At 56.8% G+C, this 14,577-nt stretch overlaps 1 protein-coding gene across 1 annotated transcript; it reads right to left on the reverse strand.

Annotated features, from left to right (window-relative positions):
• Positions 1-369: 369 nt before the first annotated feature.
• On the reverse strand, positions 370-6,864 carry CDX2 (caudal type homeobox 2). The gene is made up of 3 exons (XM_036831864.1): positions 6,186-6,864; positions 2,497-2,642; positions 370-1,577 (listed from the first exon to the last, which is right to left on the reverse strand). Exons 1-3 carry the CDS (start codon positions 6,724-6,726, stop codon positions 1,329-1,331), a joined length of 936 nt encoding a protein of 311 aa, XP_036687759.1. The 5' UTR covers positions 6,727-6,864; the 3' UTR covers positions 370-1,328.
• Between the last annotated feature and the right edge of the window lie 7,713 nt (positions 6,865-14,577).

Raw genomic sequence — 14,577 nt, forward strand, 5'->3', positions numbered from 1 at the left:
CGATGCGACGCTGTGAGTGGGCTCCCTCACTCCCCATCATTCCCCCAGCTGAGAAGCAGCTGAGCGCTCAGCTGTGCATTTTGCCCACAGGCACCCCCAGGAGAACCACACATTCCACAATCCGAGGCTGGGCTCGGGCTTGGGGGCAGGGTAGGTCTCAGAAGCTGCTCCCTCAGGCTTCTGCCGCTCTGGGGTAAAATGAGGTTGTCCAGATAACCTTCTCCACCCCCCCTCCTTGATTTTCCTAATTCTAGTTGGCAAGTAGAGAGGATATTTCATGACTTAAAATACTACTACTAATAATAATTGCAGACAAAATCTGAAGGTGATAAAGACAGAATCTGAAATCTGGAAAGCTCCTTTATCTCTTTTTTTCTTTTTAGAAAAAAACAAATTCAACTGTGTTCAAATACCCCCCCCACTTCCCTTCACCGTATCACTTCTCTCCGCATGGATCCAGAAGGCTTTTAAAATGCTGGCTTGGATGTTACACAGACCAATAACCCAAACAGCAGCAGCAACAACAAAAACTCCCCTTTTTCATCAGCCCCAAGATTGTGAAAATCACAGGAAGTCCAGGTTGGCTCTGGCATTTATAGCACTGACATACATTCAGCCCAGAGAAGCTCTGGTGACAGGCTTTCTAAACAAGGCCCTGTCTCGGGCCCCCTCGTCAGGCCTGGAGTCCAGTAACCACCCCCTCACGCCATACACTGCACGTGCACCAGCCAAGCCTTTCCTGGCCTGGGAAGGGAAGAGAAGAAAGACAAAGACCTGGCGGTTCTGCACTCTTCAGTGGGTCCAGGTTTCCATCTCAGCTGCCTCTGGCTTCTGCGGTTTGAACCTTGCCTGCCCTTGAGGCAAGAGGGGCCAGCGGGTCCTTGGAGGGCAGTGAGTTGACAGCAGCCATCTTGGCTCCATCCCTGGCGGTCCCCCGAGTCCCTCTCCCGCTCAGCTCCAACCAGAGAGGCATCCTGCAGATTCTGGAGGCAAAGAGCTGAGGAGGAAGGGGCTGAAAGGCTGGTCTGTTGAGCCAGTCCAGGCGTGTTTCTGCCAGTACTAAAGGAAGCCCCGGTGGTCACTTCCCATCTCCTCAGTGGCAGAAAGAGTCAGACCGGAAAGAGTCAAAATCTGGGAGAACGTCTTCCTTGAGGCCTCCAACCGCACTTGTCTTTCCCCCAGGCCCCCATTTTTCCTTGGAGGGCTAGGTCGGTGGGTGAACGGTCGTGGGTGGGAGGGGAGGGGTCTTTCCTGAGGATTCTAGCAGAGTCCATGCTCCTCATGGCTCAGCCTGGAATTGCTCTGCTACCACCGCAGGCCACTGTGGGTCACTGGGTGACAGTGGGGTTTAACACCCCCCCAGTCGGCCCCAGAACCCCAGGGACAGGGCCAGGCACCGAGCCCTGCAGGGAAGACACGGGACTCAGGGGCTCCGGGATGCTTCTCAGGGGACCTGGCTGCGGCTGGGGAGCCTGCGGCTGGGATGGCGGCGGAGGCGGCGGCGGCGGCGGCTGCTGCAGCTTCTTCTTGTTGATCTTCCTTTCCTTCGCTCTGCGGTTCTGAAACCAAATTTTAACCTGGCAATGGAAAGGCGGAGAAAAACAGAAGGTGGTGAAGAGGATGCGAAGGAAAAAAGGGACGGTGTTCGGCACGAACACCCGTGTCACCTTCTCCGGCCAAAGAAGTGCCCTCTGGCCCTGAAGGACCCCAGCCCTTCACGCAGCTTTTCACGGACTATCCCGTAATGGCCCGGTGCTGGAGTGCTTGTTGGAGCCCTTCCCAAGCCCAACTCAGCCTCGAGAGAGAAGAGCCTCCTCCTCCCTCCTCTTTCCCCAGGTTTCTTTCCAAAGCAACCTTTATCTACAACTTTACTGGAAAAGTTCAGAGTCTCAGAAGCAAGGAAAACAGAAACTGCCAGGCCCTTTTCACACCAAGCAAGAGGAGGCCAGGGCTGGATGTACTTCAAAATGACAACCTTTGGCCTCTCAAAGCTAAACTGAAATGTAATATTCCTCACCTTGGGGCTGAGAATGAGTTTTAACGTGGGGTTTCCTGACTGTGAATTTGACCTTTTTTTTTTTTTTTCTCCCAGACCACACAGAGTGTTCAGGAGCCAAGCCTCAACCCTCTAGTTTTTATGGGCAGGCATTGGGGTCTTATATTAATTTTTTTGCCTAGGTACCGTGCTAGGTACAGAGAGAGTAAGACTTTAAGTCTTTATTGACCCAAACAGAATTCTGAATTAGACTATACTCAGTTTTTTCTTGTACCTCCCAGGTCCCCCAAAATAGGAAAAAAAAAATTCAACAATAAAAAAAAAAGAAGAAGAAGACAACTAGAGGGGGAAAAAGTCTTTATAAAAAGCATCTGGAAGGAAAATGCTCTCCATCTTCTTGCTTTAATCTGCCCACAGAACTAGGTGGATCCTGGGGCCTGGCTTCTAATCCTCCTCACCGGACACCCCCAGGCAGTGACCAGGCCCTGGAGGGTTCCCACCTGCCTCTCGGAGAGCCCCAGCGTGGCGGCCAGCTCGGCTTTCCGCCGGATGGTGATGTAGCGACTGTAGTGAAACTCCTTCTCCAGCTCCAAACGCTGGTGGTCCGTGTACACGACTCGGTATTTGTCTTTCGTCCTGGTTTTCACTGTGGAGGAAGGCAAAGTTAGCACTGAGAACTGCAAGGCAGCCCATCAGTCATGGGTAATGACAAACCTCCCTAACCCAAGAGCCATTTCTCTTCCTCCACCGCCCTGGGGGGCCACGGTTTGGCTGGTTCCTGCTGAGTCTGACAAGACCCCCCCAGAAGGTCCTGGGGGGAGGGTATGGGGCTATTCAGGACAACTAAACTAGTCAAGCAGTTTTTGAAAATTAAGAAAAATTTAAAATTCATACACACAGAAGATAGCAGAACCCCACCACCGGTTTTGTAAACCAAATACAGTACCTGAGCTGGTGAGGCCCAAAGGAAAAGAGGGCAGGGCAGAGGCACCAGAGTCCTGGGAATATTCAGATTTTCAGGCCTACCAGAGATAGAAGCCTACCCTAAAAACAGCTGGGATTGTGGATATGTGTTGTTCGTGGTGGTGGTGCGGTGTTACTTTCTGTTTGTTTTATTAGAAGTGGGAAGGGGGTGCAGTGGCTGACGTGTTCCCTCAAGTCACCAGAAACACACACATACACACACACACACACACACACACACACACACGCCCCAGCCCTATCTATCGGGTGGAAGGAATTCTGAGCCGGGGTCTGGCAGGCAGATAATCCCTCTCTCTGGGGACACTCTATACCTGGCCGAACCTGGTTTGGCATTTGGCACTCTTTCTTTTTTTAATCCTCCATTTATTTCTGCTGCAAACCCTGCCAGAGCTATCCTGACCAGTGATCTATGCTCATTGGATTGAGTCAACATATTAAACCTTGGATTGATTGTTTTACTGAAGGGCCTTGACAAACAGCGCGATGAAGTCGAAGCAGGCCGGAGCCTGGTGTCTCCACCAGGTCTGTCCCAGGTCAGCCCTCGGCGGAGCCCCGCTCAGGAGCTGTTCTCTCCCACTCGGCCCCAGGTTGGGGTCTTCTCCCAGCAGAACAGGTTCAATCGCCCTGTGCCCGGTGCTACAGTTAGATCTAAAGGGTCTGGGAGTTGCTCGGAGGTGTTTAATGCCCCGCAGGCCGACTTTGTTCAGGTAAAACCCTTTGCAAACCACAACAAAAGCGCCCTGGGAAGATACAGGCCGGAACAGAGGGAGCTCCCCCAAGCCGCTGAAAGGAGAACACAGCGGCGAACAATGCAGGACAAGGCGATCTTATCAAAGAAAAGCCCTTTCAATGCCTTAATAACAACCGCATTCTGTTTGAATTACCACTACTGAGCAAATGGCGGCGGGGCTTTCATCCCCCTCCCCGCCAGGCGCATTAACATCAACACGGCCAGCAGAAGCATTTGAATGCGCGCAGCGGCCCCGACCCTGCGCCCGCGGAGAAATTAAAGGGAACTGACACGTCCTGGGAGCCTGCGCTGCCGCCTCCAACACACTCGAGCTGCCAGCGGTAGTGGCCCCTTCGTACAGATGAACAAACTGAGAATCAGACTAGGTCGCGCAGATCGTATAAGGCGGGGCTGGCACCGGAGCCAGGTTGGAGCCACAAAGGACAACCTCCAGGGCTGGAGAGCCGGGCGCAAAGTTCTCCCAGCCGAACTCCCCAGCAGCGATAGTGGCCTTGAGGTACTTGGGAGCGGCTCTGGCTCGGGGGCTGCCCTTTCAGTATCCCAGAGGGACCGGGGGACGCGGTGACCAGGACCCATGTGCGCCCCGCGACCAGCACCCCAAGGGCCTTGGAGGCGCCCCGCACCCCCTGGGAACCAAGGCGGGGACTAGAAGGGGGGAGAGATGAGAGGGACTTGTCAGAATTCATTATTGACTGCGAAAGTCACCACCCTCTTTCCGGGCCCTAAAAGAGACAATGGCAGGGCTGGGAAGGTGTATATCAAAGCGGGCCGGGCGGAGTACCACCCCCCCTCGCCCCTTGACAGATGACACTCCGCAGAGGAGTCGGGCTCCGGCCCGCGGGCCGCGGTCTCCCCACATTAACATCACAAGGGCGCCCGGCGCCGACTGCGGTCTTGCCACCTCGGCGCGGGACTTCACAGCGGCCTCTCATCTGCTGACCCCACGGCCTGGGCTCCTGCGGCTCCCCTCCCTCTCCTCCCCCCCGCCCTGCTCCACGGTCATTCTCCCGGGACTGGCCAGGGGTCTCCCTTAGGCCGCCCCAGCCCCGCCAGCTGCGCCCCAGGCAGGTTCTGTGGCAAAGAGCCTTCCTTGGAGCGCGCTCTGTGCAGGCGAGGGCGCCTCCTCTTGGGGAAGGGACCCAGCCGAGGTTCCGGGTCGGCCCTGAGGCCTTCTCCCCGGGCCGCCGCATTTCCCACCTGGTCGGTCCCGGCATGTGCCCAGTGACGCAAAAACCGAGGCCCAGAGACAGCCCCCAACGGCTGCTCTGATTTATACGGCTGTAATTGGCTATAAACCTCTGCAAAGTGTCCATAACCTGCATGCGGGCCGGGCTGGGCCAGAAAGGAGGGAAGAGAAAAAAGCGGAAGTGCAGAGGGCTGGGAAAGACTTCGTGGAGTAAAAGGGACCCAACAGGACTCTCTCACCACACCTACTGAACTTCCTTCCCACCTTGACACACATTCCGACACCAGAAGGGGCAGGCCCGGAACCTACAAGCCCACACAGTCCGGCAAACCTAGGATCTTTGCAGAGACATCTCTGGAGCAAGCTTCTTGAACGTCTGCACGCCTACACACACACACACACACACACACCACACACACACACACACACACACACACACACACACGAGACCCTGGAAAGGAGGGTTCCAGAGAAATGATCCGTGTCTGGAGCAGCGACTGAATCTGCACCACGACTTCCTCTCCTTCTCCCTCTGCAGACACGAGGGGAGTCCCGGGGCGTCTGGTCCCAGCCCTCCGGCTTTTGATTGAAATAACCCCTTTGCAGATCAAAGGTTCAAAGACCCGGCCACCCCCCCTTCCCTACTTAGCTCCTGGGGCCAACACCTTCTTTCCAGCTTCAGCAGCTTTGCCGGGTCTCCCTACGCGCTGGAGCTCCGATGCCCAGAGTTGCCCCGAATGGCCAAACCTGGTCCCACGCGCGGCCTCGCCGCCCTCCTGGCCCCCTGACCACCACTCATCCCGAGTGGCCCGGACGGGCAAGGACGGCGTGCACAGGCGGTCTAGAGCCCGGCCCGGGGGCGTTCCAGGGAAGCCGCGCACCGAGCGAGTGCGAGCGGCGGCAAGTGAGGAGGGCGATCCCGCTCCCGTGCAGCCGTGCTCCGCCGACCTTCGCGGGACTCTCCCAAGAGTCTAAGGACGTTATGAACGAGGGACGGGCGGAAAGAGGAAGCGTCCCCTCTGCCCTACACTGAACACGGCTCGCGAGACCACAATAGTCCCTCCCGACCCCAGCCAGCCCAGACGCAAGGGCCGGGGGCCGGGGGGGGGCCGGAGCCCCCAGACGTTGTCGCCCCGCCCCGCCCCCCTGGCGCGGAGTCCCCAGACCGCCCCGGACGCCGGTCCGCACGGGGCACTCGCTGCCCCGCAGCCGGAGGCCGAGGCCGCGCCTTCCCCGGGCGCCCGCCGGCAGGGCGCCGCCGCGCTTACCTTGGCTGCCGAGCGACGGCTGCGCGGGCTTCCGCATCCACTCGCACAGGTTCCGCCGCTGGCCGCCGGGGGACAGCTGCTCGGCGGCGGCGGTGACGGCGGGCCCGGGGGGGCCGGGGTTGAGCGTCTGCAGCAAGCCCGAGGCGCAGGAGGGCGCGGCGGCCGGGTGGTGCGGGTGGTGGTGCGGGTGGTGGTGCGGGTGGTAGTCGGCGGGGCTGCTGTAGCCCATGGCGGCGGCCGGAGAGCCCCCGTTGAGGCCGTGCGCCACGGCGTTGGCGGCGGCCGCCGCGCCCCCCGGCGCGTAGCCGTTCCAGTCCTCGCGGAGCGGGGCGCCGTACGCGGGCGGCCAGGACGGCCCCGGGGACTGCGCGCTGTCCAAGTTCGCGGCGGCGGCGGCGGCGGCCGCCACATGGTAGCCGCCGTAGTCCGGGTACTGCGGGGGGCTGACGAAGTTCTGCGGGGCCAGGTTGAGGCCGCCGGAGTGGCGCACGGAGCTGGGATACATGCTCACGTCCTTGTCCAGGAGGTAGCTCACGTACATGGTGGCGAGGGCCCGACGGCAAACCTCACCATGCTGCCCGGGGACGGACGCGGGAGGCTGCCGGGGGCCGCGCTGGGGAAGGGGCGAGGGGGCGTAGGAGCGGCGGGTGGCTGCGCCCCGGCCCGCGGTGCTGCGCCGGCTCCTCGCGGCGCTTCTGCCTCTGAGGCGGTCCCTCCCTCTGGCCTGTCTCCTCCCTCCCTTCCTCCCTCCCTCCCTCTCTCTCTCTCTTTCTTCCTTCTTTCCTCCCACCTCCTTCCCACTAGGCTGCAGAGGCGGGGAAGACCCGCCACAGGCTGGCGTGCGGAGACCCGGGCCGGCGGCCTTACGTGATTAACGAGTGTTTACAAGACTCTATTAGTAATGACACAGACACCAATGGCTGGAGACGTCGAGGCGCAGCGCGCACCCGGCGCACAACCCCCCGAAACACGATTTGCATTTTAAAAGATAAGGGGGGGGGGGAGCTCGCGAGAGGGCAGCGACCCATCACAGCTAAATATTCAAACCTTTATTGTTAAGAGCTTCCTCCTTCCAACCTGGTGCACTTTAACCTCCAATCACAGGTTCAAAGAATGAAATCAAGAGACTTGCAAAAGAGAGGGGGAAAGAGCTATCTTGTTGGGTATCTGGGTTTAGAGACTAAGGAGTCGTGTTTCTGCATTTGCAGGGAAGGGGGGGTGGTGGTGGTCAAGAAGCTCCTTCCATCCCAAAGAGAAAAGAAAAGGGAAGCCATTGCTTTGATGACAACGTTTCTGGCCAACCCGGGAGGTGACGAGGCGAGCCAGGAGAAATGGGCCGGTTCCTTTCCGCTCTGCGCCCCTGGCCAGAACGACTGCGCGCCCCGGACAACTGTCACCTCTGATCATTTATTTTCTTCCCCAAGGAAACCGCTGGCCCTCCACACGAGATAAATTAAGACCCTAACTGCAGGTTGCATCTCCGAGTTCGTCTCACATTTGGGATTCAAGTTAAAGCAATTAAATTTTTTTTTAGATTTTTGTTGTTGTTGTTGATGTGGACCATCTTTAAAGTCTTTATTGAACTTGCTACAATACCGCTTCTGTCCCATGTCCTGGTCTCTTGGCCGCGAGGCAGGTGGGATTCTCAGCTCCCCGACCAGGGGTGGAACCCAGCCACCCCCCCGCCTCCCCCCCGCCACCAATGGAAGGGGAATTCTCAACCACTGGACCGCCAGGGAAGTTCTTAAAGCAATTAAAAATTTTAAAAAGCATTTACACTCAAGATTCAAAAGTCTTAACTGCAAACCAAGAAAGGGGTGGTAGAAGTCAGGCTAGTGGAGGGCGGCAATGGAGGGGAGCAGGAGGGTTTTTGCTAGAGATCTGGTAACGTTCTGTTTCTTGAGTAGGGTGCTGGTGTGTTTGTCGTTTGTGAAAATTAAGCAAGTTACAGTTATATGTTTAGTTAAATACGTGGTTAAAAATCAAGGAACAGGGAGTCTAGAATTTCTGTTAATATGTACCTAGTATTTATGTCATACATCATACCTATGGCTTAAAATCACTTTCTCATTTGCAAAGTAAAACATTTCTCCGGAGAAAATTGTTTTTCATCTTCAGGGGATGGGAAAGGAACCCCGGGGCATCACTAACGATTGCTCCTGAAAAGCCCCGAGTGGGGAAGGCTTGAGAAAGGATCCTCCTTGGTTTTTGAAGCGCTGTGTCCCAGGGGCAGGGGCTGGAAGTGGTGGCTCTGGGGACCTGTACTGCGCGGCCTGGCTCGGGGCCTGCCACGACGGATAGGAGCTCAGGGCAACCAGACTTGCTCCCTCGGGCGCCCATCTCGGTTTGGCGACCTCAGGGAGTGGGCCGGCGGTCGCCGTCTGCCTTCTCTCCGAGCCCAGACGACGCTGCCAGACTCGGATTTGAGAGTCGCAGCGGCCGGGGCGGCGGGCTGGGCAGGCAGGCTGGGTGTCTTTGAGCGCTCTGGGAACCAGCGGGGTGCAACCCCTCTCCTGCAGATCTGCCCTTGTCGGTTCTCACCGCCGAGCGTTCTCTGGCATTTGTCACTTCCTCTTGTCATTTCTGGAGCTCTTTCCAGTGTCCTTTATCTCCCTAGATCCTCTCATCTCCCTGGATCGGGAATAAAGCGGGCGTAGTCATCTTCTCCATTTTACAGATGACGCCCACCCCGCCTCAGGGTGCAGAGAAACCAGGCCCAAGCAGGATCAGGCCCTGGGATCTCCTACTTGCTGGTGTCCCCTGTCCTCTGTGTTTCCTAAGGAAGAAGGTTAAAACTGGGGTCGGGGTGGGGGGAGCGAACTGGCCACTCAACTGATGGAGACTGGAGCAGATCATCCTTGTGGACCTCCAGGGCCTGGCCCGGGCAGCTGGGTGTCATCAGACCTCTTGAGAAATAAAATAGGAAACAAATTGCAAACCCCAACACAGAATCCAAATCACTGAATGGGGAGGAGGGATGCAAGGGGGGCGGGCGTCTGCAGTCCTGATGGGCGGGGATATGGGAGGTTAAGTGGTGGGCACTGCGGACTTTTGATCTAGCAAACATCTTCCTCCTCTTCCTGGGAGACACAATCCCTCTTTCCGCCCCTCACAGCCCCCTCCCAAGCCTCCAGCTCTGGAAGCCAAGGCCCAGGCTTGAGCCTGTGTCTTCGGAATGTGGGCATTCTTTGGAACAATCACTTTATTGGGGACAGCCATCCCCTCCGCCCTGCGGTGGCCGCTTCCTGCGTTTTTATGGCCCGGCCGCCGGCCGCTGGCTAATTGTCCCGGTTTTCCAGCTGTGTCTCTGTGCTCTGCCCTGGAGAAAGGGCTCTGGCCTGCCTGCCCAAATGCTTTGGGAGCGGCCAGGGTTGATCTGTCCCCAGGGGTCACGCCAGGCCCTGGAGCTGGCCAGATCTCAGTGAGGCGCACGCTCACTTGGGGGTGTGGGGTGTGAGGGCTGGAGAAAGGACACTGATTGGTTTCCTTCGTGGAAAAATGGGCCCCCATGGCAGTAGCATGGTCCCACCCATGGTCCTGGGCCCTGGGCTGTGGGTGAGGGAAAAGGAGCCAACAACAATGTCCTTGGACAAGCTCCTTGGAGTGGAAATGTCCCCTCACATCTGGGTTGCCCTCTCAGCCAGGAGAGGGCCCATCTAGGTTCCTGCAGGGGCAGGGTGGCGGGAGCAGTCAGAGAGGGGTGGAAGGTGGGTGATGGAAAGGGAGCCAAGGTGTCTTTTCATCCCCACGGCTTAGCCTCTGACAGCTCTTTGTGACGTGCCTATTCTCTGGAAACCTGCTCTAGATGGGGGAGGGGAGGCAGCTCCTCCAGCCTCGGGGTGCAGGGGTGGGGGCCTGGAAGGATGCAGGTGCCACTGGCAGCAGGGCCCCCAGCGGAGACCCAAGGAGCGTGGTAGCTTTCTCAGAGCCTTTTGGCCGAAGCTGAGAACCACCTTGGACGGTTGGCCCCAACTCCATGCTCAGGGCTCTGCTCCAGCCCCTACCTCCGGCTCCAGAGCAGCTTGAGTGAATTGCTCTGGAGAGAGGCAAACTTATTTGGGACGCTTGGGGGTGGGGTTGAGCTGGGGCTGAAGCTGTGACCCCATGGAGCCAGAGCCTGAGCAGGCTATTTAGGGCAGGAGAGGGTGGGGAGAAAGAGACCCAGGTAAATAAAGGGTCCGGAAGACTCCAGGGGCAGCCACGACTCGGGTTATCAAAAGGCCGTCTCTTTGTTACTGACAGTGTAGCGGCCACTCCACATTCCTCGGAGAGGGTCGGAGCTTCCAGGACCCCGGCCGCTGGCAAGGGCAGGGGCACAGAGGGGGGTGGGGGCAGGAGGCACCGGAAGGGGCGGGTTGCTCCTCCCGGCAGATGAGACACTCCTTGAATCCACAGATCATTGACAGGGCTCCCTCCCTGCTCAAAGGTCCCCAGTGTTTGCTCCAGCTTGGGGGACCCTGCTTTCCCCCAGATTTGTGGCTCCTGGAACTGGGGCACCTGTGACCCTTGTAACCCTGATAGGGCAGGCTGTCTGTATCCACCTTAACATGGAAGCCTACTTTCTGAAGCCCCTTTTAGGTCAAGGAAATTATCCAAATAACGCAGCCCTTGCAGACTCCCTCTCCTCCCCTGCACAGGAAGCCTTCACCCTGCATTGACCTGAATTCCCAGGATAATTAAGGAAGAGTGAGAAGGAAGAGAGTGTGGTCTGATAAAATTGTTCACCTTGGCAGTCTACACTGATGTGGAAAAACGACTCAATCTCTACTTAATTTGGAGTCAGGGAGTTCTTGGGCCATCGCTCTCAGTCGGCAACCCCCTCACACAAAGGAAGGCTCTATAATGGGTGGTTTGACCCCAACACACCCTGCCCTGCCACGCCACAGCCCGCTCCGCTAACATCTCTGGGAAGGAAATCCATCACAGTGTCCTTTCTGTAGGCCTCCCCAGAGTCCACTGCCTGCTCAGCCCCATCAGGTCACAAAGGAGCCAAACACGTTCATCCTGAACAGCAGGGAGGGGCCACAGCTGCCCACAGCTGTCCAGGCTTCATTCACAGGAGCAGATGTGTTCCCACCCAGCGGAGTCAAGAATGTTTTCCCCCAAGCAAACTGAGTCTCTGGGCCTCTCTGCCGGAGGAAAAGTCCCAGAAATTGTGGCAGGTCATTGGTAGACTAGAGTTTTAACACTCAGGGTGCAGGAGAGAGGAGAAAACAGCAAGCTTTCTCATGCAGGGCAAGGAACACATTTTTTTTTTTCTCCTCTCAAAGCCAGGAGGTCTAGGAAAATAAAAAGTCTCAGGAAAGGGGCTGACTTTTGGGTGCAGAAATCTGGTTTTGCTCACTGGCTGAAAGTTATGTGAATACATAGTGGTTGCACATTTTCTCCCTTTTTTTTTTTCTTTCCCCCTCTAAAATCAGTCTCTGGACACAGTGTGGATGTTGTATAACACACTCTAGTTCTGTGTGATGCATGAACACAGAGCATGATTTAAAGCCCTGAGACGGAGCACTTGGGATCTCACCCCAGAGGGAAACCCTTGATGCTGGGAGGAGAGGCCCCCAGGCCAGCAACACCTAAATGTTCTCACGTGGCTTTGACGTGGAGTTACCGTTTGTTCACTCCCCAATGTCTCGTGCCTAGAGTGACCTTTGTTTGTCATATGAAAACATGTTCCTAGGAACTCCTACACAGTAGGCTTTATGTGGCTGAAGGAAGTGGCTCAGATAAAGGTTCAGCTCTCCTTGAGTCACTGAGCCCATTGGGAAGTTACTCTCCCAAGAGGGGGGACAGAGGACTTAGTGTCTGTAGCCCTTCCATTTTACAAAGGAGAACTCTGAGGCCCAGAGAGGTTGGGTGACGTTCCCAAGGTCACACAGCTAGCTGTCCCAGTCACGAACCTTAAGTGAGCTACCGTAGGTGCACTCTTTGTAACTCAGAGCACTCTGTAAAGGTGTAAATTACTATAGGGCTGCTGGTGCCACCCTAGAAACACTGCCTCCTCAACCCCAAACCAACTGGCCTCCTTGCCGGAACCCAAACTCCCCACCGCTCACACCAAAGAGTCGCAGAACAACCAGGTTCAGCTGTTGTGACACTTCTGACTGCTTTCGGCGTCCTATTTATTTCTCCCCTTCACAGGCACCTGCTAACTGCGGTTTATTAGTTTATTGAATGGGGAGTTTTCCATTGATTCCATCCAGATTTTTCTCCAACTGCCAACGAAGGTATCCATCCACTCCTGTCCCACAGTAAATACTTTCTGCAAAAGAGCTCGTCTTTATTTTTGAATCGGAACCCGTATCCTGTGGCTGAACTCTGGCAATGTGTCAAATTTAAAATGACGAAAGGTTATGCCAAGAATTGGGTTGTCTTTCTTCCCGCACCCGTGTCCGTGCACATCTTTGGACACCGACTCTAAAGCGTACCTGTCTGGGTGACGAAAAGGAGGCCCCCATTCAGGTACCCGGTAATACAGGTGAGTGGGATTGAGCTCGGGAATTCCCAGCGGGGGCGCTCTCCGGGGGGCCCCCTGCTCGCCGGCTGGCCTTGGACATTTTAAGGGGGAGTGAAAGTCGGCGAAGCAGCCCCCCATCTCGGAAGGCAGCGTGCGTGGAGGGGTTGAAAGGAGCTGAAATCAGCTCCTTGCTCTCCAACTTTTCTTAGAGTTGCCATCGTGCTGTCATAACGAATTAGTAAGTAAAAGTATTAATTATTCACCCTGGAATCCACACCACCGCTTCTGCGCCCCCTCCCCAGACATCTCTGGGCGCGCTCCGGGCCACCCCGCCGCCCAGGCTGGTGCGCACGCTGAGGTCCGAGTCCGCGGTCGCGGTCCCCGCTCGTCGGGGTTTGTCTCCCGCGTCTTGCGCACCGGAGCGCGGAAACCAGAAGACATCTCCGAGGCCGGCACAAGCCCAGGACGAGTCACTGTTTGAGCAAAGATGTGGCAGGAAACAAACTGCCCTGCCAGACCTCGGCAGCCTCAGGTTACCCGCCCGCAGGAGGGCCGGCCTGCCCTCTCTGCTCCTACCGAGAAGAAAGCAGCAACCCCCGGGGGCTTTTGCCGGGGTCTTCCCCGCCGGCGCCTACGTCTGCGTCCCGCGCCCTCCCGCCCGCGCGGTTGCGAGCGCTCGGGGCTTTGGAAGAGGCACTCCCCCTTCTCCCCCAGCTCCTTTGAAGGGGCGGATCTAGCGTCTTCCCCCACCCGGATCCCCTCCTGCAGAAATAAACAATTTCACCGACAAGCTTTGAGCCCTTGAAAGGTAACTGTGTAACTGGAGACACATCGTGCCTGAGAGGGCCAGATTGCATCCCCTCTCGTTCTAAAAATACGGCTGAGAATCTTGCCTTGGAGAGCCCTGCCTATCTTAGCTTGAGCATATTTACATAAAGAGCTCAGACTCTGCATTTTGGGCTCCATCTATCTAAGAGCTGGACTCACCCCAGGGTTGGGTAAGGTACCTTCAATACAGTGTATTATTCTCAGTCTCAGGCCCAGCCCTTGGCGCTTGTATCCTGGACCAGAAAACCCTCTTCACCAAGCAGCAGGTTTCTCACGTGTGTCAGGAAAGCCCCCAAGTCACCCTGGCTGGAGGGAGGCCAGCGTCTAGCCCCAGGCCCAAGGGCCCCAACTTTGCATCCAGGTCCTTTGTGATGTGCACCTGGTGCTCCTAAATCCAGGGCAGGCTCTGGCACCCGCCGGCCCTTGGCAGGGGAAGCCCTGGAGTTGTTCTACAGGTTCGGTGGGGTCACAGCTCACTTCCTGTCTCCCCTACCTACCACGCTGACCAGCCTCTGGCCTTCACCCTCACCACTAGCGGGCAACACCTGTAAGATGGCAAAGGGAGGTGGGCTTCCGTGATTAAAATTCCTGTGCTACCACCGTGGCTTCTCTCTGTGGAATTTAGCCCCCAACCAAGGGTGCGGCCACACCGCTTTTTATAGAAAGGTTTTCTTGCTGCTGTTGTCCCTCAGATCCGGGCTGGTCACTAATGGAGGTTCTTGTCTTCAAAAGGGCCAACTCTGCCTCCACGTCTTACCCCGTCTGCGGTGAGGAGGACGGTATGGCTTGTTTCTCCTTTGCCAACAGAAGCCTAAGGAGTATTTGTCGGGGTTCGTTAGACCTTCCAGTGCAAATGGCTGGCTGGCTGGCTGGGGGGCAGGGGAGAAACGTGGTGGGCTCCTCCTGTGTGAGTGGACTTTCTGGCCACCGGTGCAGAGCTGCCCAGTCTGGCCTCCTTTGGCCAGAAAGCTTTCTATGGGCACAGATCTTCCCTCATCAACCGCTTTATCAGTGCTATGGGGTCCCATCTTCATGGGGGGCGGACGGATAGCCAGCACTACTCAATGAGTGTTATTCAATAATTTTAAAAATTATGTTTAATGACTT

The sequence above is a fragment of the Balaenoptera musculus genome, chromosome 18 (genome assembly GCF_009873245.2).
Source record: "Balaenoptera musculus isolate JJ_BM4_2016_0621 chromosome 18, mBalMus1.pri.v3, whole genome shotgun sequence".
Lineage (NCBI taxonomy): Eukaryota > Metazoa > Chordata > Mammalia > Artiodactyla > Balaenopteridae > Balaenoptera > Balaenoptera musculus.

Bases quoted from the DNA above. Each gene is read 5' to 3' on its own strand.
- CDX2 (XM_036831864.1), bottom strand. From the start codon at position 6,726: ATGTACGTGAGCTACCTCCTGGACAAGGACGTGAGCATGTATCCCAGC. The intron at 2,643-6,185 runs GTAAGCGCGGCG...CTTCCTCCACAG, and splicing joins GCCGTCGCTCGGCAGCCAAG to TGAAAACCAGGACGAAAGAC. The intron at 1,578-2,496 runs GTGGGAACCCTC...TTCCATTGCCAG, and splicing joins TGGGGCTCTCCGAGAGGCAG to GTTAAAATTTGGTTTCAGAA.